This window comes from Mauremys reevesii, linkage group 13 (genome assembly GCF_016161935.1).
Source record: "Mauremys reevesii isolate NIE-2019 linkage group 13, ASM1616193v1, whole genome shotgun sequence".
In the NCBI taxonomy this organism is placed as follows: Eukaryota; Metazoa; Chordata; order Testudines; family Geoemydidae; genus Mauremys; species Mauremys reevesii.
In genome coordinates this window covers 17,908,916-17,935,170 of record NC_052635.1, presented here as the reverse complement: position 1 = coordinate 17,935,170, position 26,255 = coordinate 17,908,916, and the positions used below count along the sequence as shown (strand labels likewise).

Sequence of the window (26,255 nt, the reverse complement as noted above, 5' to 3'; positions counted from 1 at the left end):
TATGGGCCGGGGGGAATGATCGTTGGTATGCTTTTTTATTTACAGAGGAGATGAACTGTGGATTTTAAGTATGAATCTGAAAAAATATATCAAGACTTTATGTTTGGATATGACTCCCAGATGCACCTTATCATGTCTTTATCCTTATTGTTTGAAATGCACATGCTATATGGTGTGATGCAGTGACGGTGATAAACTTTCTTAATGAATTCAAAGCTTTTATTTGTTAACATCACTGTATTAGAAAAGGACAGTATTAGAGAACTGACAGGCAGGCCAGCTGCCACGAAAAGACCAAAATAGTAATAAAATAAAGTGCACAAGTGAAAAGCAGTGAAACCAGTACAAAAAAAGAAAATTGAAGCTCCCCTCCTTCTGCATGTCCCCTGCCTCCATTCTTCTTTCCCTTCTAGTGCTTTTTCATGCATTTGGTGCTGCTGCATGGGCAGTGGAGGCCTGCATGGGATACCTTTGCCAAGTTCAACTAGATTAAGTCCTGGTTGCCTAAGCCATCCAACCACAGAACTTGCCAGGGTTCCTGGTTTACAGGATATAGTACAATGAAGGGGACTCAGGAGGTAGTGCTGGCACAGGACGTGCAGGTGGAGCAGGAGCCCGGTCTCTCACAGCCATTAGCACAAGCAGCCTCTCCACCATGTCTTGCTGCTGCACTGTATCTTATTCCCTCAAGCGACGTTCCTGCTCAAGAAACTGAGCTGCAAATCACTCCATGTGCCCTGCAGCTTCTCTTTGCCATTCAACTTGCTGTGAATCCTTCTCCCTTCAGTATTGAAGCTGCTGATTGGCTCTGTCCAGACTGTCCACCATAAGGTTGTCACAGACACACAGCCTCTTTGACCCCATGGAGTATGTCTACACTGCAGTTAAAAATCTGCAGTTGATCCATGCTATCTGACTCAGGCTCATGGGGCTCGGGCTGCGGGTCTGTTTAACTGCAGTGTAGACATTCAGGCTCAGGCTGTAGCCTGAGCTCTGGGACCCTCCCATCTTGCAGTGTCCTAGAGCCTGGGCCATAGCCCAAGCCCAGAAATTTACACTGCAATTAAACAGCCCCACAGTCCAAGCCCTGCAAGCCTGAGTCAGATGGCATGGGCCAGCCGCTGGTGTCTAACTGCAGTGTAGACAGATCCATTGTGATAGTGCAACAACTGCTGGACTGTGACTGGCCTGCAGCGGTGGAAGGGCCTGAAACCAGAAATGAAACCGTACGTTATTGTCTAAGTATTTCAGAAAAGGTTTAGTATAACATCAGCAGAAGGGCCTTTGGAATCTCAAAGCCAAAAAGTGTAAAATTCTGCTTCAGTATATTCTGAGAACAACAGTTCAGTGCCCAGATGCTCTGTGGGCACAACTGAGAGTTCAGCAGAGTGTGAAACCTTCACACATAATGGTAAGGTGAAATTTAGAATCGAGATACCTTTAAAAATTGCAGAGCATTTCAGCTGTGTGGGGGAGAGAAGAGGATGGTACACTTGCCGTGATTTACTGCTTTGGTTTCAGAACCCTTTCAGGCATTCAACATTTTGAAGGACATAATTCTGGCGATTCCTGAGTGGCAAAGAAATACTGTATTCTAAACTAACAGGGGCAAGCCAGCTATGTATGCTAAAGAGGTTTTCAAGTTTATGGTGACCAAGCAACACATCTATGAGTGAAGTGGGGTGGTGACCTACAGAGAAGGGCCCGGAAAGTACGCCCTCCCCTTCCTGCCTGAAATGTGACTATCCATCTGAGTTCCTACTATGGGAGAAGTTTGCAGCTATCAGCACCCAGGACTGGATCAAAATTAATGGGGGAATCAACAGGATGCAGCACCAGCTTCCACGTGGATTACTGTCTTCCTGTAAGCTACTGAAACTTTTCTGCATTCTTGCAGTTACCCCAGTACGGCCTACAATACAGCCTGCTTGCACTACATCTATCTATGGACTACAAGCAATTACCCCAGACAAAACAGACTCATGATACTGCACACATGAACTAGACACATACCACAAGGACTCATAATAAGGACTGCATCACCAAAATTACTCCCCCCCAAAAACACACACCTCCAAAGCACACTTCGGTAATAAAGAACTGAATAGCATTCCCACCCCCCTTCCTGGCACATTTCTGGAGTGCACACAACCTCCTGGTCCATTTCGGACAGTTAATTTGTTACCCATGAATTACATTCCCCTCTGGCCCCAGTACAGTTTACAGGCAGCTCATTATGGTGTGGCCTGGCCAATTTGTAGAGTGTGGCATACTAAAAGGGAAGACAATGAAAGGCTCCTACTTTTAACACCCCAGCATATCTTTGTAACTATGTGCGAGTATCTAGTAAAAATGTCTTTATAACTGCTTGTTTAACTGTTGTTTGCCCTTCCTGAAATCCATTTTGAATTCCACATCGTGGGGGAGATGCCAGAACTCTGGCTTGCATTCCACTGTAAGCAGATACATGTTGCTACCTAAGCTTGTAATTGCATTGGGTCATAAACCAGAAATCCCCCAAATTCGTACATTAATAACAACAAACTCGGAGCCAGAAACTTACCAGGCTCCAGGGCTACTTCTATCTCTTCTGTCCTGCTGCCAGTTCCATGGCGGGGTACTCCTTCATCATCAAACAGCTCCTCTGAGTATGGACGCAGGATGTGCTGTAGCTGCTTTAGCAGCGAAGCCTCCTGGGGACTGGCAAGAGTACAGAAGTCTCTTTGCTAACTTGATCTGGCAACTGTTGGCTCCCTGCCGTGCTATTTTAGACACGGGTCAGAAGGTCACCAGGCTGATCAGGCTGTCATGAACCACTGGGGGCTCGGGGCTCAGTGCAGTTCCCAGCACCTGGCCAAAGTCCATGTAAAAGAGGGAGGATGATGGGGAGCTCCCAAAGGCTACTCTTGATATAGAAAGGCCAAGAAACAGTGGTCCATGGGATTAAGGGATAGTGTGTCCCAGCAAACATCGAAATTGGTATATCTCCCTCCAAAAGTTTCAGTTTTGACAAATCGGCATTTTCCAATGAAAACAACATATAGTTGAAAAATTCCTGAGATGCTTTTAACTTCATGACCTCTAATGCTTCCACCCAGATTCACCAGCCAAAATCCCTTCTCTTCTTACCTTTACCAGCCACATCTGAAACTTAATTTATTATGAGTACATCAAAACTTAAGGCCTAAAATAAATGTGCACAGAAAGGAGACATGTACATGAATTTTTTTAATATGGTGGTATGTGAACCAATAAATTTTAGGAACCACTGGTGTACAGATCCCTGGAATTGCCATGCTGTAATTGTAAATTGATTTTATATTGCCACACATTGTACGTGCTATGCAGTAGAATCCCTTTTCAGTAACTGGTGATGTTGCTACCGGCTGCACAATATCCAAGGTTGATTCTTGTATTGAGAATGTCTAGGGTTTCAGCTATGGGTTACAGAGTTATTAACCTATCAGCTAGGAAGTTAATTGGCACATGTGTTTTCTCTGTAGGGAATGATCTCTTTCTGGTTGCCGTCCATGAGCTGGGTCACGCCCTGGGCCTAGAACACTCCAATGACCCCAGTGCTATCATGGCTCCTTTCTACCAGTACATGGAGACACACAACTTTAAACTCCCACAGGATGATCTCCAAGGAATTCAGAAAATCTACGGTGAGCAACATTATCCGTATGTTTATTTATACTGGGGCCCAAGTGTGCTGCTGGGTATCTTACAGACACACAAAGGTACCGTTCCTCCCCCACAGAGTTTGCAGACTATGAGCCAGATTCTCTCCTGTGGCAGGAAGGGTGAGGGACCATCAGGAAGCTGGTTACAGCTCCCTAGTTCTCATCCTGGCTCCAGCCCCAGGGGACTGCTCTAATATTCACCAGCTGACAGTTGTCACTAAGGTGCTGCCCACCAGCTGGGATAGCCAAAGCATTATGATCTGGCCACTCCTTATATTCCTATATTCCCCTTATACCAAGGGCTGTGGGAGTGAAATGTAGGAGCCAACTACACCAGCTGTATGCCTGCTGGGAACACCCCCCATACTTGGGTTGCTCCCTTCTTGTCACTCAGGTGGTTCAAAAGGGTGGAGCAGGCCAGAGAACCTGGCCATAAGATTAGACACAAGGACAAAAAGCTATATGAGGGGTGCTGGTGGGAGTAGGGAAAGGGTTAACTGGCAAGAATTTGTGGTTTCTGGATCTGCTTGTGGAATTTGGGCTCATTTCTTTAACATTTTAAAGAACTCAAGTTCTTCTTCGAATGATTGCTCATGTCAATTCCAATTAGGTGTGTGCACTGCGTGCACAGCAGCTGGAAGATTTTTCCCCCCTAGGGTTGTGCCTTCATGGTGCTCGGTATAGGGCCCTGCCAACCCGCCACCCCCTCAATTCCTTCTTACTGCTGGTGACAGCTGGCTGGAACGTCCTGTAGCTCTTGCCTTGGCAAGCGCTTTTTTGGCAGTGTCCACTTTTCGGTGTATATAGTTCTACTTAGTAGTAGTTTAGTAGTTGTAGTATTAGTACACTACTAGTACCGGGCAAGTCTAAAGTTGAAACAATAAAAAATAAAAAAACAATAAAAAACATAGAAAACATAAAACTCTGAAACATAAACTCTATGGTTTCTGTAAAGGGAAAGTTTCTGTAAAGGAATATTAGTCAGTCTTCTAAGGGGTCAACAAACAAGTGGACAAGGGGGATCCGTGACACTTAGATTTCAGATGTACTAAAGCCTTTGACAAGTCTTCCTCAAGGTCCTCACCAAAGTAAAAGCTGCTGGATAAAGGAAAAGGAAAAAAGGAAAAAGGAATTGAAACTGGAAGGAGGACAGGGAAAAGGGAAGGGAATTAATGAATTCTCAGAATGGAGGGGTAGAAAGGTGAAGAATGGAGAGGGGTGTCAGTCCTATCTAGGACTCAATTCTATTCATTCTATTCATAAAATGATAAAAGGGTAAACAGTGAGGTAAAGAGTGAGGTGGATGATACTAAAACTACTCAAGATAGTTAAAGTACTAAAAGACTCAAGATAAAAAAGAAGACTGACAAAAAGATCTCAACAAAACACAAAAACAAAAATGAAAATGAAAAAAATGTAAATGTATGTAAATGTGAAAAAATTTGGTAAAAAAAAATATACATACAACATATACATAACAGGTTTAATTTAGCAACGAGTCAAAGAAAGATGAGTTATCGTGGGAGTTCTAAGTGGAGAAAGATCTGCAGTGCAGTGGCGGTCAAAAAGCAAACAGGATGTTAGGAATCATTAAAAAAAAAAAAGAGAGAATAAGACTGAGAATATATTAGCCCTTATATATATATATGCATACGCACACAATATCTCGAATACTGTGTAGTGGTCTCTGTCTCTCAAAAAAAAAATTCACTCAAAAAAAAAAGAAAAGGAAAAGAAAAAAAAAAATGAAAGGGATTTTAGAGAAGTGAGGGGTGAGAAATGAGGAAAGAGAGAGGAGGACTTAAAGAGGCAGAAGAAAAGAGAAGAAGGGGGAGACATGATAGAGGTATAAATCATGATGGATGTTGATGAAAAGTGGAAGGAAAAAAAATTTATTTATTTACTTAATACAAGAATAGAAAGACCAAAAACCAAAAAAAATAGGCAGCAGGTAAAAAAAAAAAAAAAAGTTCTTTCTTCTTCGCAGCGCGCACTTCAACTTGTGAACTCTCTACCTGAGGAGAGTTGTGAAGGCTAGGACTATATATAACAATAAAAGGGGACTGGATAAATTCATGGTGGGTGGCTAAATGGCTAAATGGCTAATGGCCAATGAATAAAGAATGGTGTCCCTGTCTCAGTAGAGGATGATGGAGATGGGCAGAGAGAGAGATTTTGATCATTTTGCCATTGGTTCACTCCCTCAGGGCAGGGCTGGCATTGCCACTGTCGGGTAGCAGACAGATAATGGGCTAGATGGACCTTTGGTCTGACCCGGTACGGCCTTTCTTATGTAGTAGTTAGTTCACAAGTTTCCTTTGGGGAGGGTTTCTCCCGTGCCCCCCACCAACACTCCCCCAGCACCAGGGCATGCCTCGGTCCCTGGGGTATGAACTCAGGACTATGGCATATCTATGCCCAGGATCGACCCGCACACTTCTTGTTTGAAGTGTCTCAGGGAGAGCTACCAAAAGGAGAAGTGCAGGATCTCTGAAGGTTTTCCCTAGGACCTTAAAAGACCGAGAGCAAAGGCTCAAGATCCTCCTCACAGAGGCTACACTCCGGCCTCAATCCACTCCGCGGTTGGCAGATCCCATGCCAAACACCTCCTCAGCGGTGCAGAATGCATCGGCACCAACGCTGCATGAGCCGGTGTGGAGGAAGGACTCCAAGGAGACTTGGCACCGCCATGGCTCTGCCCATAGGCAGCCTTCTGTGAGGTACCAGTCTCAGTCCCCGGTGCCCCAGAAGAAGAGGAGGCCAGAGCGGGGCTGCTCTCCCCCATCCAAGCCCAAGGAGCCTGTGGCAGGGAGACCCAAACCGGGCCACGTTACCTCAGCCCCACTGCCTCCCAGGGTCTCGTCGACTCCTGCCCGGCTAGGGGTCCAGTCGAGTCTGGGCCCTCACCGCTCTCCAGACTGGCATGGCAGAGAGCTTTAGCTCCCTTCTATGCCGGAGGCGTTTGAGGGGGCTCGGGACCTTATACACCTCACGGTGCCATCCTCCCTACAGAGAAGGGACAAGTCGCCAGTGACTGCCCAACCCCCGATTCCGTAAAGACATAAGCCAGCGATGATGGCACACCGATCTGCATCTGCAGCATGCCTCTCCCCAGCATGGGCCACCTACATGGGGGAGCTGCACTGGTCCCCCAGCACCACTTGCCATCACCGTGGAACACCACTCCTCCGTGGTCCTCCTTCTCTGAGATCTTGGAAGCAGAATCCTACTGCTCCAATAGGACCAGGAGCAGAAGGTCCAGGTCCCGGCGTGATTGCCAGCCCTGTCTGGCACCAATGGCAACCTCTGGCGCAGAGGCCCTTTTGGATGCCCTGGGCTTACCATCAGGGCCAGGGACAGAGCCAGGGATCAAGATCCAGATCAATGTCAGTGGCATCGGCATCTTTTGTCCCTCCAGGGGCAGTGTTGGCACCGGCACCATCAGCAGCACCAACACCCCTGCCTTTGCCTGGAGCTCCAGCACCAGCATGGACACCGGCACTGTCGACAGCACAGTGGTGGCGACCTCAGTACCAGCGACTGTGGAGGCAGTGACACAGCAACACCAGGTGCCAAATGACCCCCTCGGCACCGAGGGGAGCGAGCAAGGCCATTACCAGGGCTTTCGTCCTTGTCTTCCCCAGATAAGGTGGGGACATCGACAGCCCCGGCCTTGGAGGACAGCAAGATTTTACAGCAGCTGCTGTGGTGGGTGGCCCAGAACCTGGAGATCCAGGCAGAGGAGGTGGTAGAGGACGCTGCGTGGGCCCGTATCACATCGGACCATTGGGTGCTCCACATGGTAGAGAGGGGATATTCGCTCCTATTTTCTGCCCTCCTGCACTTCCACCCTCCTTCCCCGTCCCTCTTCAGGGACCCTTTTCATGAGCAACTCCTCATACAGGAGGTGCATTCGCTCCTATTGCTGGGGGCAGTGGAAGAGGTTCCTCAGGAGCTCAAGGACAAGGGCTTCTATTCCCAGTATTTCCTAATACCGAAAGCCAAGGCAGTCTCAGGCCCATCCTAGACCTGTGAAATCTCAACACGTTCATGAAGAAACTGAAGTTCCTCATGGTCTCTTTAGCCTCCATCATCCCTTCCTTGGATCCAGGGGACTGGTACACTGTCTCGACTTGAAGGACGCCTACTTTCACAGAGCAATAACTCCATGCCCCAGAAAATATATCAGGTTTGTGGTGAGCAACAACCACTACCAGTTCACAGTCCTCCCCTTCGGCCTGTCGAGTGTTTACCAAGTGCAAGGCAGTGGTGGCCACGTTCCTGCGCAGGCAATAGGTACAGGTGTTTCCATATCTCAATGACTGGCTGATCAAGGGCCGCTCCAGGGCTGAAGTGGAGGCACAAGTCAACTTCATAAAAACAACGTTTAACAAATTGGGCCTTCTCCTGAACATGGGGAAATCTACGCTGTCCCCAGTTCAGTGGACAGAGTTTATAGGTGCGGTACTGGACTCTGCACAGCCCAGGGCATACCTCCCAGAATCGAGGTTCCAGACCCTGGGTGATATCATTCGAAGTCTCAGGCAGTTCCCCACCACCGCAGCAAGGAATTGCCTGAAACTCCTGGGGCACATGGCTGCTTGTACCCATGTGGTGCAACACGCCAGGCTCGGACTCCAGCCATTCCAATCATGGCTAGCCTTGGTGTATTGGCTGGTTCGGGACAGTTTGGACAGGGTCATGACTCTGCCTTGCCCAGTCCTCGACTCCCTCCTGTGGTGGCTTGACACACAGGTGGTGTGTGATGGGGTCCCCGTCATCAGTCCTCAGCCATCCCTCTAGCTGATGACAGTCACGTCAGCCTTGGGTTGGGGCATACATCTGGGAGACCTCAGGACACAAGGCCTCTGCCTTAGGTGGAGCTCAGTCTCCACATCAATCTCAGAGAGCTGAGAGCGGTGCACCTAGCATGCCAGACTTTCCGAGCCCACTTGGCAGGGAGATGTGTATCAGTTATGACAGACAATACCATGGTGATGTTTTATATCAACAAACAGGGAGGTGCACGCTCCTCTCCCCTGTGCCAGGAAGCCTGCATGCTGTGGGACTTTTGTCTAACTCATGACATACCCCTGCAAGCATTATACAGCCCTGGAGTACAGAATGAGTTGGCAGACTATCTCAGCAGGTTGTTCCGGACATTGCAAATGGTGGGGTTTTCCCCAGATAGACCTGTTCACCATGCGACGCAAAAGGAATTGCCAGCAGTTTGCTCCTTTCTGAATCACAGTCCAGGCTCCATCTCGGTTGCGTTCCATCTCCCGTGGGGGGACCACCTCCTATACGCGTTCCCTCCCATCCCTCTCGTTTGCAAGGTGCTTCTCAAAGTACAGAGGAAAGACGTTTCAGTGATATTAGTAGCTCCCGGTCTGGTCCTGCCAGCACTGGTACACATCTCTCCTTGAAATGTCCATGGAAGCCCCGGTCACCTTGCCACTCTTCCTGGATTTGTTAACTCAGGATCACTTCTATCTCCAGCACCCGAACCTTGAGTCATTGCACCTCACGGCATGGAAGCTCCATGGTTGAACCCGATGGAGCTCTGTTCGGACCTAGTAAAACAAGTCCTTAGGAAACCCTCCACTGGGGCTACCTACCTGGCCAAATGAGAGGTTTTCGGTCTGGTCGGTGCAACACCATCCATCTCCGACGTTTGTGTCCATACCCCTTATACTGGATGACCTTCTCGATCTTAAGCAGCAGGGGCTGTCCATGTCATCAATAAAGGTTTGATCTTCCATCTCTGTCTTCCATGCAGGTGCAGGGGGATGGTCGGTCTTTGCTAACCCTATGGTCAGCCATTTCCTGAAAGATCTCAGAGGGCTATATCCATATGTCCAACAGCTGATCCCTGCTTGGAACCAGAATTTGGTCCTTTCCAGACTGATGAGGCTGCCCTTTGAACCACTGGTGACTTGCTTTCTGCTCTACCTCTCATACAAGGTGGTGTTTGTGGTAGCTATAACCTCAGCCAGGAGGGTGTCTGAGCTCAAGGTCCTAACATCAGAGCCTCTCTACACTGTATTCTACAAGGACAAGGTTCAGCTCAGGCCGCAACCAGCATTCCTCCCTAAGGAACCAGGACATCTTTCTCCCAGTTTTCTATCCTAAGCCGCACACTAAGCAGCAGGGAACAAAGGCTTCAGTCGCTGGACGTTCATTGGGTGTTAGCCTTTACATCGATCAAACCAAACCATTCCGGAAGTCCATTCAGCCATTCATCGTGATAGCAGACGGAATGAAAGGACTCCCAATCTCCTCCCAAAGGATTTCATCATGGATCACATCCTGCATCTGGGAATGCTACCACCTGGTGAAGGTGCCTGCCCCTCCACTCACAGCGCACCCCACCAGGGCACAAGATTTGTCAGCGGCATTCCTGGCACACATGGAAATATGCAGAGTGGCGACGTGGTCCTCCATTCACACATTCACATTGCATTATGCCATTATCCAGCAGGCCAGAGACGATCCAGCCTTTGGTAGAGCTGTACTTCAGTCAGCGAACATTTAAGCTCTGACCCTCTCCAAAATATAGGCTTGGGAATCACCTAATTGGAACTGACATGAGCAATCACTCAAAGAAGAAAAAATGGTTATTCACCTTCTTGTAACTGTTGTTCTTCGAGGTGTGTTGCTCACGTCCATTCCAATACCCACCCTCCTGCCCCTCTGTCGAAGTAGCCGGCAAGAAGGAACTGAGGGGGTGGTGGGTTGGCAGGGCTCTATATCAAGCGCCATTAAGGCACGACCCCAAGGGGTGCCCAGGCCGACCCTACCGATACTGCTAGTGGAATAATCTTCCGGGTGCTATGCACACGGTGCGCACACACCTAATTGAAATGGACATGAACAGCAACAATAGTTACGAGAAGGTGAGTAAACTTTTTTTAATAGGAAATGGTTCTGTATTTTCAGTGGGGAAAGGAGACTTGAGCAGGTGGGGTCTGGCACAAAAGAGGAATCTGGATGAGGAGAAGATGTTGTTGGAGAAAACTGTGGGGTGGGAAGATAATATGACCCCAGGGCGAGGGAAGGAGGGGAAGTGTGGTCAGAGTATGGGGACTGAGCAGGGAAATGAGCAGAGGTGAATGTTTGATGGACAGGTGAGAGGTGAAACAGTGAATGGCTGCATGAGGTGGGACAATATCAGGGTAAGGTCCCAACGGGAATGGGAGATTTAACTGGGGAATAGACATTCACTCATCCTTTAAGAAATGTATTTACTAGTTTGTGATCGGACCAAGATTTACTGTTAATCCACTGACGAAATGCTGGCATTGCTGATAAATGAACCCTTACAGACAATAATAATGGACCATAACATTCAAGAAATAATTGATAATTTAGAATTTCTGGAACCTGAGCATTCAAGGGACCCACACTGGTACTTTCTGATCATAATAAAACTCTTCTGCATTGTCTAAAGTAGCATTTACAGGTGACATCTTTTCCAGGATTCAGTATAATGTTTTGTACATCAGCAGAACACAAATGCTCAGCAGATCTCAAGATGCAATCACCCACATCGTCGAATTTAGTGAGCTCAGGTCGGAATGAAGTACTCATCCCTCTTGCTGAGTCAGCAGGTCTGGGTCCAAAGGCAGATGTTGAAATATTCCCCCCAGACAGATGCAGCAAATCCAGGAACCAAAGATGTCTGTCCCAAGCTGAGGCTATTGGAACCACAAAACTAGGTGACTGGGCAACAAAATGGCAGATGAAATTCAATATTGATAAATGCAAAATACTGCACATTGGAAAACATAATCCCAACTATATGCAGAAAATGACAGGGTCTAAATTAGCTGTTACCATTTGGTCATTGTGGATAGTTCTGTGAAAACATTGGCTCAGTGTCAAAAAAGCTAACAGAATGTTAGGAACCAGTAGGAAATGGATAGGTAATAAATAATTATTAACCTGTGGAACTCATTGCCAGGAGATGTTGTGAAAGCCAAAACTATAACTGGGTTCAAACATGAATTAGATAAATTCATGGAGGATAGATCCATCAATGGCAAAGATGATCAGGGAGGGTCTAGGTGTTCTGAGCCTCTAACTGGCAGAAGCTGGGAGTAGACGATAGGGGGTGGATCACTCGATAATTACCCTGTTCTATTCATTTCCTCTGAAACATCTGGAATTGGCCTCAGTCAGAAGACAGGATACTGGGCTTGATGGACCATTGGTCTGACCCACTATGGCTGTCGTACATTCACTCTGGCTCAATCCTGGCTGATCTTGTTGATTACTCTTTGGACTGGTGGAATGGAGGGAAAGGTGTCACACAGACCCTGGCAGTGTGCCCAGCATCCATCCAGTGCTGATGATGAAGCCAGTGGAGACTTTTGTGTTTGAGAACAGCAATTAGACTTGGCAAGTTTGTTTTCTCAGTTATCTTGGTGTCAGGAACGTTGGTTTCCCATTTGCTATTTAGATTACAGTGAAGATGGGGGTGCAGCATTTGTGTAGCTCTCGTAGCTGCTGTGGGTGGTACAGGTCTCACCACCATGCAGCAGTGTCTGGTAGACCCTTATCTTGGTGATCAGTGTTAGTTTCCTGGTATCTCACATGCTCTTGGTCAGTTGGCTGAAAATGGTAGTTGCCTTTCCAGTGTGAGAATTAAGCTCATATTTGAGCGGTAAGTTGATCCTAATAGCGGAACTTGCGTGTAACTTCTAGCACAATGTTAACTATTGAACCCTCTGCTGTGGTCAACACACCTTGTGCCACAATCATCGTCTTCCTTACACTGATGGCTAGTTCCAATTCACCACATGCTAGCGCAGAGCTATTGCAAAGTTGCTGAAGCCCTTCATCACTGTGTGCGACAAGCACTGTCATTAGTGAAAAGAAATTCCCTTAGCAGCAGACCTTGCTTTTTGCTTAGTTTAGGTGAGTTATCACAGCCAAAAAAGCATTATCAGAAAAGGTGTCAGTGGCTCACCTTTTTTTCAGATCCTCTTTAAAAACAAAAAAGCAGCATCAGATATGAAATTGGCATCTTTGTTTTTTAGTCGGTTGTTCATTAAAAGTTTCTGCTGGTTCTGTTTGACTCTGTCCTAAACCAAAGTAAGTTACTTGAACAACAACAATAGTGAAGATGATACAATGTTATAGTAATAAGAGTTAAGACAATACAAAATCAGCGGGTTTTCTCCATAGGAGATAAGATGAGGCTGTGTTTTAGGTAGAGGCCTTCACATACATAGCACAGTGTAATGTAGGACAATGTTGGAGCACAAACTGGGTTAGTGCTGTGTTCCCAAGCTCACTGTATGTTGATATAACGACGAACTCTGCGATATTCATTCACAGTGGGCAGTAGTGACACCAGAGTTAAAGCTGCACCACAGTTTTTGCTCAAGGAATGATGTTAAGCTTTCCCTACACTGTATGTCTGGAACCTTAAGGTTAATTTAAAATATTCCTTGTACTTTTTAATATGCTTGAATTTTTAAGTCCAGTTTGAAAAAAGAACAATCTGAGCTAATTTCTAACTGCTTCCAAAATCGCAGCACAAATATGTGTGAATGGAAGCAGCTTGGGGGCGGGAGGGGAAAGGACACCTTCTAGCCCCACCACCACTAACCGTCCTCCTCCTCCTCTTCTCCCAGCAACCCCACCACAGCCTGCCACTCCCCATACCACCCTGCTGTTGTTCAATGCACTACCCTGGTGCTCTGTCTTCCAGATGTGGGGAACTGGAATGCCTCTGTACCCCAACACCCCATTAGCCCTGCAAACCAAGGAGACTATTGAGCCTCCTGCACACAGTGGGTGAGGAAATCCTGTCAGGAGCAGTGCACCAGGCTATTTTTGGAACTGCAGGTCAGTGGTATTCATTTGGGGAGAAACAAAATAGCCCCCCCACCCATATTACACTCAGTGAGGTAACTGACCCTGTATAAAAATAACAAGGAAACTAACAACAGCAAACCCTGCAGTTAGTGACAGTTGATGTGCCCCACCCAAAACTTTGAAGTCAGGGCAATATCAAGGTAAGGGGAAAAAAAACAGCGTTCCTTGTCACCTTCACATGCCTATAATACTGGCCACAACAAACGTAGCATTCCTTAGTATCTCCAGCAGGTACTGGAAAGGTATGCACACCACAACTTCATCCAACTCTCGCTCTCTCACACAACCTAAGCCGTGACCTCTGCCGTGTTCAGGGAGGATAATGCTATGCGTGTGGACCGAGTGCCAGTGAGATGGGCCGGTCTGGCGATACAAGAGAACAGGAGGTCGCTGCTAAGGTTTTGTGTGAGAGCAGGATGTTGGAGTGCCTATGCTTGTTGGGATCCACTGGAGATGGCAGTGAATGTCTTAGGGAGTACTGGGCTCAGATACTGACCAGGTTGTTAGACCATTTGACACTGTTATACCAAGGGACACTGAGTATTTTCCCCTAATTACTTTGGAGAAGTTCTCTGGCCTGTGCTATACAAGAGGCCAAACTAGATGATCACAATGGTACCTTCTGGCCTTGGAATCTGTGAATCTATGAACTTTTATTGTCATGCTTTTAACAGCCCTCCAATTTAAACACGACAGGGCTGGTGGCAGGGCATGGTCAGTGTGGAGACCTTGCCTCTGGAACTCCCCATTTGGTCTGACACAGCCTGAGCACGGCTTAGCTATTCTCCCAGACCTTCAAAAGCAGAGTAGGTTGAGCAAGGTGGAAATGGGTTAAAGGTGATGATGAAAATTGTTAGTCCTGACTGAAGAGTGGATGAGGAGGAGTTGGTTACTGAGGGGGCCCTGGGGGTTCCATGAATCCCTCACCGAATTCAGCCCTTAACACAGAATTCTGCTACAGAAACATTTTTAATTTAAAATAATATATCTAGCTCTTATGGTTGCAAAGAAAACTTTCCAGACCAAGTGTAACTGAAGCAATGTAGCCTTCCTGAGTCTGCAGAAAGGTTGGAAGAATACCTGAGCTGACTAAGTTCTTGGTCTGTTGGAGTCAGTGAGATTTATTTTCGTAGGAGACATTAGCGCCCACTCAGATGATGAATTTTCTAGGTTAATTGACTAGAGCCATCATGACCATGATGAGTGAGTTCTGGTGGGGTGGGGATTGGAGGACAGAGCTGGCTTGGAGATCTCAAGGCTGCTGTTTTCCCTGGTCAGCAAAGAGTTACTAGGGTGCACAGTTTGATTCTCACAATTAACTGGGTGAATGAAGCTTTAGGCTGCAGATTGCCTGCCATGGAGCAGTTGGGACACCCTGGCAGGGGAGTTCACTTCCTTGGAGTGATCCTCTTGTCTTGCTTTGACAGACTGAGGTAGGAGACATTTTGTTCTAATCCCTCTATTGTGTTTAATTTGTGAGTGAATTCAGTGTCCCTTAAACTAAGGGGGGATGATCAAAACTATGCAGCCTTGTATTCTGTACAAGCTACATCACAGAAGGCTTGGCAGGGTTAAATCCAAGACCATGGATGACACATGGTCTATGAGAAACAAGTTTTTGGTATCTCATTCCTCAAGGTCATTTGCAGCTCCATCACTAACTGCCACCACAGCTGGCACTAACTGCCCCCACTTTGTCGATTGGATTATTTACCTGCCCGCCCTAAACTCGTCATACAAAACCTAAAACAGTGTCACGTGCTTTGAGGTCACATATATGGTAGGGCTAATCTGCATAGCCCTTGATAGACAAAAGGCGATGTCCTTTCTCCAAAGAGCATGTGGCCTCAGCTGGGACCAAACATTCTGAGAGATGGGGATAAGCACAAGGGGGGCTGGAAGGGTGGCCTTCAGCAATTGGACCATACCACTGTTCAGATCAGAGACACACGTCTCCAGGATTTTGTAATTTCTGATGATACTGTTGCTAAGTGGCAAGACTAGGCCTCAAGCAGGTCAAGGATGGGGCTTCCAGGAGAGTGTGGGCAGTAGACTCTGCTAGGAGGCCAGGGAATTAATGGATCCTGGAGACTGAACTCCCCTGTCCTCCCTATGTGAGGTTCCTTCAGGCCAGCACTGAGGCATGTGGCTGAGATGGAGTGTAGAGGAAGCTTCCGCAGCCTGTGCGCTGTGTGTTGTGTGGCTGAAGAGAACACTTCAATCTGAAGGGCTAGTTGCAGTGTGATGTGTATTAAATGTATACCCCAAATTAAAAAACATATAGGACCAAAAAAGTGCCACCATGCCTAAAAAACAAAATTAAAGAAGCGTTTAGAGCAAAAAAGAGATCCTTTAAAATTTTGGAAGGCAAATCCTATTATGGAAAATAGAAAGGAGCATAAACTCTGGCCACCAGTCAAGTTTAAAAGTATAATGAGGCTGGCCAAAAAGGATTGTGAAGAGCAACTAGGCAAAGACCCAAAAACTAACAGCAAAAAAATTTTTTTAAGTACATCAGAAGCCTGCTAAACAATCAATGGGGCCACAGGAGAGGAGAGGTGCTAACGGTGCACTCGAAGACAAGGTCATTGCAGAAAAACTAAATGAATTATTTGCATCAGTCTTCACTGCAGAGGATGTGAGGGAGATTCCCACACCTGAGCCATTCTTTTGGGGTAACAAATCCGAGGAACTGTCAAAAGAGGAAGTATTGGAACAAATAGTAATAAGTCACCAAGACTAGATGGTATTCACTGAAGAATTCTGAAGGAACTCATATATGAAATTGCAGAATTACTAACTGTGGTATGTACCCCATCATTTAAATCAGTTTTTGTACCAGATGACTGGAGAATAGATAATGTGATGTCAATTTTTTAAAAAGGCTCCAGAGGTGATCCCAGAAATTACAGTCTAACTTCAGTACCAGGGAAATTGGTTGAAACTATAGTAAAGAACAGAATTATCAGACATATAGATTAACATGATTTGTTGGGGAAGAGTCAACACAGCTTTGTAAAGTTAAATCATGCCTCGGCAATCTATTAGAATTTTTTGTGCGGGTCAACAAACATAGGGACAAGAGTGATCCAATGGATGTAGTGTACTTAGCCTTTCAGAAAATCTTTGACAAGCTCTTAAGTAAAGTAAGCAGTCATGGATTGGGGGGGAGGGATAGATCAGTGGTTTGAGCATTGGCCTGCTAAACCCAGGGTTGTGAGCTCAATCCTTGAGGGGGCCACTTAGGGATCAGGGGCAGAAATTGGTCCTGCTAGTGAAGGCAGGGGGCTGGACTCAATGACCTTTCAAGGTCCCTTCTAGTTCTAGGAGATTGGTATATCTCCAATTATTACCTTTAACTGTTAAAAGATAGGAAACAAAGGGTAGGAATAAATGGTCTGTTTTCAGAATGGAGAGGGGTAAATAATGTGATATCCTCCAGGGGTCTGTACTGGGACCAGGGCTGTTCAACATATTTATAAATGATCTGGAAAATCAGGTGAACAGTGAGGTGGCAAAATTTGCAGATGATACAAAATTACTCAAGATAGTTAAGTTCAAAGCACACTGTGAAGAGTTACAAAGGGATCTCACAAAACTTGGTGACTGGGCAACAAAAATGGCAGATGAAATTCAATGTTGATAAATGCAAAATAATGCATATTAGAAAACATAATCCCAACTGTACATATACACAATGATGGGGTCTAAATTAGTTTTAACCACTGAACAAAGGGATCTTGGAGTCATTGTGGATAGTTTTCTGAAGACATCCGCTCAATGTGCAGCAGCAGTCAAAAAAGTGAATAGAATGTTAGGAACCATTAGGAAAGGATGGATAATAAGACAGAAAATGCCATAATGTCTCTAGATAAATCCATGGTATGCCCACGTCTTGAATACTGTGAGCAGATCTAATTATAAAAAATTATTAATCTCAAAAAAGATACATTGGAATTGGAAAAGGTACAGAGAAGGGGAAAAAAAGTAAGTAGTATGGAACAGTTTCCATATGAGGAGAGATTAATAAGACTGGAATTTTTCAGCTTTGAAAAGAGACAACTAAGAGGGGCTATGATAGAGGTCTATAAAATCTTGATTAGTGTGGAGAAAGTGAATAAGGAAGTGTTATTTACTCCTTCACATAACACAAGAACCAGGGGTCACCCAATGAAATTAATAGGCAGCAGGTTTAAAACAAACAAAAGGAAGTATTTCTTCACACGACGCACAGTCAACCTGTGGAACTCATAGCCAGGGGATGTTGTGAAGGTCAAAAGTGTAAATGGGTTCAAAAAAGAATTAAATAAGTTTATGGAGGAAAGGTCTATCAATGGCTATTAGCTAGGATGGGCATGGATGGAACAACATACTCTGGGTGTCCCTAGCCTCTGTTGGCCAGAACTGGGAGTGGATGATGAGATGGATCACTCGATTGCCTGTTCTGTTCATTCCCTCTGAATGAAGCACCTGGCATTGGCCACTGTTGGAAGACAGGATACTGGGCTAGATGGACCAAAGGTCTGACCCAGTCTGGCCGTTCTTATGTTCTTACCTTCTCTGATAAGAGGCCAAGGATCACCTTTGCCACTGATTGGGTAGGAGACCTACAGTATTGGTCCACTGCTAGAGATTAATGGACCCATAGATTTTTCTGAGCTTTTTGAGGGAACATATTGTATAGATAGTGGACCACTCTGTCGATAACCTGGTAGGACAGTATGATTAATTTTGTCCCCAGCTATCGACACAGTGGCTCCTAAATGCCTCCTCTCTCTGTGTTATCTTCACAGGTCACCTTGATATTCAGATGGTCAGCAACACATGAAGCATGAAGGGAGGAGGCTAAAGTGCCAGTGATGGAAGTCACTCTCAAGGTGATCAGTCATGACACACAGACTTTTTGAAGTTTTATGCCATGGTTGTGATGGAGTTGAAGAAAGTTTTCTTCTTCCCCACGCAAGAAGTCTCAATCCAGGTTGCCTAATCGCATACACAGGGTTTACCATGTCTTGCTGTGATGAATTTTCTATCTACTTCACTGGTTAGGCTCAGACCAGATAAGCTGCTTCTGTAGTGGCAGGTCCATGTCATGCAAACAAATGCAATGTTTTTCTCTCATTCAGATTCAGCCGGTTTTGCTCATTGATGTTCTGAAAGTGCTTGGTGAACTTAGAGCTACAACCTGTGGTTTGGCTCTGATACCTTTTGGTTGGCTCTATCAGGCACTGGTTCACAATTGGTGGATATAGTCAGTGCCTGTAACAGAGGTTAGGGTGGCAGCATTTGTTAAATAAGCCTTTAAATAGTTTTTAAAGTTTATTAGGAACAAAAGAAATCCTAGGAATGATATCGGCCCATTACAAGATGGAAATGTAAATTGTTAATAATGATGCAGAAAAGCCAGCAGTGATCAATAAAAATTCCTGTTCTGTATTTGGAAAGGAGGATTATGTACTTGTATCCCATGAGATGATGTACTTATCAGTCCATTAATAACTGAGGAGGATACTGAACAGCATCTAGTAGGGCAGGGATGGGCAAAGTTTTTGGCCCAAGGGCTACATCAGGGTTGTGCAACTGTATGGAGGGCTGGGTAGGGAAGGCTGTGCCCCCCAAACAGCCTGGCCCCCACCCCCTATCTGCCCCATCCCACTTCTCACCCCCTCAGAACCCCTGACCCATCCAACCCCCCCTGCTCCTTGTCCCCTCACTGCTCCCTCCTGGCACCCCTACCCACTATCCAACCCCCCTGCTCCCTGTCCCCTGACTGCCCCAACCCCTATCCACACCCCCGCGCCCTGACAGTCCCCCCAGAACTCCTACCCCCATCCAACTGCCCTCTGCTCCTTGTCCCCTGACCACCTCCTCCTGGGACCCCTACCCCTAACTGCCCCCGGATCCCACCCCTTATCCAACCCCTTGCTCCCTGTCCTCTGACTGGCCTCCCAACCCCTATTCACATCCTTGCCCCCTGACAGGCCCCCTGGGACTCCCACTCCCAACCCTCCCTGTTCCCTATCCCCTGACCGCCCTCCCAGAACCTCTGCCTCATCCAACCCCCACCTCCTCTCTGCCTACCCCCCAGAACCCCCCACTCCCTTACCCAATCCCCCTGCTCCCCGCCTTCTTACCAGCAGCAGGAGCTTGCAGCCACAACACTCGGCTAGAGCCAGCTGCTCTCCCCACACTGCCCAGTGGGAACAGCGGGCCAGAGCACAGCCAGCGTGGCGGCGTGGCTGCGGAGGAGCGGGACAGTGGGGGAGGGGCCAGGGACTAGGCTTCCGGGCCGGGAGCTCAGGGGCCAGGCAGGACAGTCCCACAGGCCAGATGTGGTCCACGGGCCATAGTTTGCTCATGTCTGTAGTAGGGATATGCATTCTTAAATTAGAAGGCCCAGATAACTTCCCCCAAGAGTCTTAAAAGAATTTGCTGAGCAGATCTCTGGCCCGCTGATGTTAATTTTTAATATGATATTTTCTGTCTTCTTATCTATCCCTTTCTTAATGATTCCCAACATTCTGTTCGCTTTTTTGGCTGCTGCTGCACATTGAGTGGATGTTTCCAGAGAACTATCTACAATGGCTCCAAGATCTCTTTCTTAAGTGGTAACAGCTAATTTAGATCCCATCATTTTATATGTATAGTTGGGATTATGTTTTCCAACGTGCATTACTTTGCATTTATCAACATTGAATTTCATCTGCTATTTTTTTGCTCAGTCACCCAGTTTTGTGAGATCTCTTTGTAGCTCTTCGCAGTCTTCTTTGGACTTAACTATATTGAGAAGTTTTGTATCAGCCACAAATTTTGCCACCTCACTGTTTACCCCTTTTTCCAGATCATTTATGAATATGTTGAATAGGATTGGTCCCAGTTCAGACCCCTAGGTGACATCACTATTTACCTCTCTCCATTCTGAAAACTGACCATTTATTCCTAACCTTTGCTTCCTATCTTTTAACCAGTTACCAATCCATGAGAGGACCTTCTCTGTTATCCCATGTAAACTTACTTTGCTTTTGGTGAGGGACCTTGTGAAAGGCTTTCTGAAAATCTTAAGTACACTATATCCACTGGATCCCCCTTGAACATATGCTTGTTAAGTCCCTCAGAGAATTCTAATAGATTGTTGAGGCACAATTTCCCTTTACAAAAACCATGTTGACTCTTCCCCAACAAATGATGTTCATCTATGTGCCAGACAATTCTGTTCTTTATTATAGTTTCAACCAGTTTGCCCAATACTGAAGTCAGGTTTACTGACCTGTAATTGCCGGGATCAACTCTGGAGCACTTTTTAAAAATTGGCATCACATTAGCTATCCTCCAGTCATTTGGTACAGAAGCAGATTTAAACCAAAGTTAGTAGTTCTGCAGTTTCACATTTGAGTTCCTTCAGAACTCTTGGGTGAATACCAGCTGGTCCTGATGACTTCTTACTGTTTAATTTATCAATTTGTTCCAAAACCTGCTCTAATGACACCTCAATCTGGGACAGTTCCTCAGATTTGTCACCTAAAAAGAATGGCTCAGGTTTGGGAGTCTCCCTCACATTCTCAACCATGAAGACCAATGCAAAGAATTCATTTAGTTTCTCCACAATGGCCGTATCATCCCTGAGTGGTCCTTTAGCATCTCAATCATCCAGTGGCTCCACTGGTTGTTTAGCAGGCTTCCTGCTTCTGATGTACTTAAAAATGTTTTTTGCTGTTACTTTTTGAGTCTTTGGCTGGCTGTTCTTCAAATTCTTTTTTGGCCTTTCTAATTATATTTTTACACTTTACTCCTTTCTATTCTCCTTACTAGGATTTAATTTCCATTTTTAAAGGATGCCTTTTTGCCTCTCACTGCTTTGTTTACTTTGTGGTTTAGCAACAGTGGCACTTTTTTGATTCTCTTACTATGTTTTTTAATTTGGGGTATACATTTAAGTTGAGCCTCTGCTATCGTGTCTTTAAAAAGTTTCCATGCAGCTTGCAGGGATTTCACTTTTTGCATCTGATGAAGTGGGCTCTAGCCCATGAAAGCTTATGCCCAAATACATTTGTTAGTCTCTAAGGTGCCACAAGCACTCCTCGTTACTTCTTGCACTATACTTTTAAATTTGTGTTTAACTAACTTCCTCATTTTTGTGTAATCCCCATTTCTGAAATTAAATGCTACAGTGTTGGGCTGCTGGGGTGTTTTCCCCACCACAGGGATGTTAAATTTAATTGTATTAAGGTCACTATTACCAAGTGCTCCAACTATATTCACCCCTTGGACCAGATCCTGTTCTCCACTTGAGACTAAATCAAGAATTGCCTCTCCTCTTGTGGGTTCCAGGACTAGCTGCTCCAAGAAGCAGTTATTTAAGGTGTTAAGAAACTTTATCTCTGCATCCTGTCCTGAAGTGACATGTACTCCGTCAACATGGGGATAGTTGAAATCCCCCATTATTGTTGAGTTTTTTATTTTTATAGCCTCTCTAATCTCCCTGAGCATTTCACAGTCACTATCACCATCCTGGTCAGGCGATCAGTAATATATCCCTACTACTATATTCTTATTATTCAAGCATGGAATTACTATCCATAGAGATTCTATGGTACAGTTTGGTTCATTTAAGATTTTTATTTAATTTGATTCTAAGCTTTCTTTCACATATTAGTACAAAGGGTCAATGTTGGGATATTGTTAGCCTTTTCCAGAGGGTCTGGCTGGAGAGTCTTGCCCACATGCTCGGGGTTCAGCTGATCGCCATATTTGGGGTCGGGAAGGAATTTTCCTCCAGGGTAGATTGGCAGTGGCCCTGGAGGTTTTTCGCCTTCCTCCGAAGCATGGGGCAGGGGTAGCTTGCTGGTGGATTATCTGCTACTTGAAGTCTTTAAATCATGATTTGGAGCATTCAACAGCAGAGTCAAGGGAGAGAATTAGTTCAGGAGTGGGTGGATCGGCTTATGTGGCCTGCATCTTGCAGGAGGTCAGACTAGATGATCATAATGGTCCCTTCTGATCTTGAATTCTATGATATAGTGCCACTCCCCCACCAGCACGACCTGTTCTGTCCTTCTGATATATTTTGTACCCTGGTGTTACTGTGTCCCATTGATTATCCTCATTCCACCAAGTTTCTGTGGATATAATCAGGAGTGGCGCCAGAGTTTCTGGCGCCCTAGGCAGAATTCGGGGGGCAGCATTTTGTGCGCTCCCCACAGGGTGCATGGGAGCTTCCAGTTCCACTCCCATCGTGCTGCCGAAGAAGGATCCTCTGCTGAAATGCCACAGGCGACATCTGCAGTTATTGAGCTGCTCAATCGCCTGCCGCTGTTTTCTGTGGCACGTTGGCAGAAGGTCTTTCTTCGGCGGTGCGACGGGAGCGGAACCGGAAGCTCCCACGCGCCCCGTGGGGTGCGCATAAAATGCCGCCCCCCGAATCCTGGCGCCCTAGGCAACCGCCTAGGGTCACCTAATGGAAGCGCCGGCCCTGGATATAAGTATATTATATTATAGTATATCCATATCCTCTTAATATGAAGCACTCAAATTCACCCATCTTATTATTTAAACTACTAACATTTGTATATAAGCACTTTAAAAATTGTCACTTTTTAGCAGTCTGCCATTACAGGATGTAATTGAATGGGACTCTTTTTCATTTGACTGCTTCTCATAAGATCCTACCCATATCCATCCTCTTCTTCTTACTAGAACACAGATAATCTCCATGAATAGATCCTCCCCTAAGGGATGTCTCTGTCCGATCCACGTGCTCCTCTGCACCTGTCGGCTTTCCCCCATCCCTTAGTTTAAAAACTGCTCTATGACCTTTTTAATTTTAAGTTCCAGCAATCTGGTTCCATTTTGGTTTAGGTGGAGCTCATCCTTCATGTATGCCCTGTACTGCTATACAATACAAAAGCTATATTAGGTCCGATATTTCTTTGAAAGGAATAATATGCACACAGCTTGCCATCCCAAATTGAATTTCCTGGACACTTCAATTTAAAGACAAGGGATTAGATAAACAAGAGAGAGATTTTAAGTGAGTGCAAGGAATGAGGCATAAAAGTCAGAAATGGTTACACAAAAAATAAAGATAGAATAAAATGCATCTAGTGCCTAACATAACAAACTGTGTTAAATTTAATGCAGAGTTTTCTCACCACAGGCTTTCAACAGTCTCACTGACCATACTTTTTCTTTGAGTGCTTGCTCATGTTGATTCATTTCTAGGTGTGTGTGCACCAATGTTCGCGGCTGTCAGAGATTTTTGCCTTAGCGGTATCCATAGGGCTGGCTGTGGCACCCCAAGAGTGCTGCACTCATGCCGTGGTATATCAGGCATCGTGGGCCCCGCGCCCTCTGTTCCCCATGGTGGTCAGTCGGAGTGCCTCTGTCCCTTGCTTCACAAGTGGCCAGTGGTTCCTTTCCTGTCTCAAGCTTGTGCTTCCAGTTGTAAATAGTTCTGTTGTTTGTTAGTTAGGAGTTAAGTAGCTGTAAAGTGTTCAGTTAGTTAGGGTCCCAGCGGGGACTTTGCCCCGGCATGCCCTGTTCTCCGGGTTTTAAGCCCTGCTCCACGTGTAACAGATCCGCTTGATAGTTGACTGCAGTGCCTCAGGGAGTCCCACGTGAAGAAGCGTTGTCACATCTGTTAGAACTTTTGTCCTCGGACACAGTGGAAATGCGATGCAATGTACGACTTGGGGCATTCCCGGTCCCCTTCTTTGCGCCAAAGCTCTCCTAGGTGTAGTGGATCTCCCCAGCACGGTCCTCGTCATGTAGTTGTTCACCAATGCTGAGACCTTGAGGCCAGTCCCTGACATGACACCGCTATCCCTACTCCCAGCACCAGTCGGAACGCTCCTGGCACCGGTCACTGGCGTCGATGATTAGCTGCCAGACCCAGGCCTCGACAGCCCTGCCATGGTCACCGGAGCGTGATGACTTCTCCAGATCAGAGGCACAGTTCAGCCTCTCCCCCAGGCAGCAACAGGACTGGGCTCCGAGGGTGCATCTGTCAATGGCCGACCCTATGACCTTATTGCAATGCCTGGGAGGGTTCCTGTCATGCCATTAGTCCACTCCCGACAGCCCTCGGTTGCTGCATCAGACAGTCTGTAGTCAGCACCCTTGGCTCCAGTGACCATCGTGGGTGAGGAAACAGTGCCCACACCAAAGCTACCCTCCCCATCAGGGGAAGACACTGGCGGGCCTCCCACAGTGGTCCAATCATCCTCCTCCTCCCTGGAAGAGGCGGTGGTGGGCCCCTCCAGAGCTAGCTCACCGGACGATTTCAAGGAGCATCAGGCACTGCTCCGTAGGGTGGCTTTGAACTTGGCCCTCAAGGCAGAGGAGATGAAGGAGCAGATGGACACATTGTTCATTGTGCTCTCGGCAGCCACCCCAGCCCAGGTCACACTCCCGGTGCACGAGGGGGCCCTGAACATTGCCAAGTTCATTTGGCAAACCCCGTCCTCTATTCTGCCCACATCCAAGAGAGCGAAGATAAAGCACTTCATCCCTGTGAAAGGGTTTGAGTACTGGTACACTCACCCACTGCCGTGATCATTGGTCATGTCTGCGGCCAACGAGAGGGATAAGCAGGGTCCCACCAGTTCCACCCTTAAACATAAAGATGCTAAGAGGTTTGACTTGTTTGGTTGCAAGATTTATTCTACTGCCAGCCTCCAGTTTTGGGTGGCGAACCACCAGGCCCTCTTGGGCCACTATAATTTTAACTTGTTGGACTCCCTCCTCAAGTTCAAAGACTCCATTCCCCAGGAGGTGGCCCAGGATTTTGCAGCTCTGGTGGAGGATGGCACTGTCGGAGAAAAACTCAGTTCTCGCTTTTTCTTTGGGTGCAGCAAAATCAAATACTTTATTATTTCTCCAGTAATTACAATGGAGGGAGGGAGTGCCCTAGGACACAAGGTTGTCCCAGTCCTGGACAGGTCTCAACTGGTAAACAATTACAGCAAGCATTTATACCTTTGTTACAGACAATAACTAGCAATAATGCAGACAATAATGAGCAACAACTACATTTTGTTTATACATAAGCCATTCTGCTATCTTATTTTTCTCACTCCTAGAAAACACAAGCCTGCATATTTGGTTATCAGTACAAGGTCGTAATAACTTTTTACACAGTTCTTTTCCTCTCGCCTCACACTATCCATGCTTCTACAAATCTCATGTCATTAGGGTTACAGCTAGCCTAACTCTTGCTAACTGACTGACATGCAGTAAAATCCCCTTTAAATCTTTGTTAATTCTTTCCCTGCTTCCACACTCCCCCCTTTTGTACTTCTAGTACAGATATTTTCAAATCTCTATTTGCATTAAACCATGGATTTCAGATTCTACAGCAGATATGTCAACCTTAGGGGTTTTCATTGGATGTAATGAAAATGCATGATTAGCATGAACATGAAAGGTATTACTATTATTATGTTTTTTACAACAACAACATCCTAAGCCAACTAACAACACTACAAACAATAACATTCCCATAGGAATAATATAATGGGGTTGTTGTACACTTTTGGTTACAAAACACAATACATCATACTTAGTACATAAAGTAGACACTCTATAAGCTGTATGAAAGGTATTCTTTTCAGCTTGATATATATTCTGAAGCATGTGAATTTGCCCTTGCAATTCAGAGATTCTTTGAACCTCTGGTAACAATGAAAGCAA

At 46.0% G+C, this 26,255-nt stretch overlaps 1 protein-coding gene across 1 annotated transcript in view; it reads left to right on the top strand.

Moving 5' to 3' along the window:
• The window catches only part of MMP24 (matrix metallopeptidase 24), a 163,199-nt gene that overhangs the window by 102,857 nt on the left and 34,087 nt on the right, over positions 1-26,255 (top strand). The window contains exon 5 of the mRNA XM_039497805.1: positions 3,504-3,665. Coding sequence (XP_039353739.1) covers positions 3,504-3,665 — 162 coding nt within the window. The remainder of the gene's footprint in view (positions 1-3,503; positions 3,666-26,255) is intronic.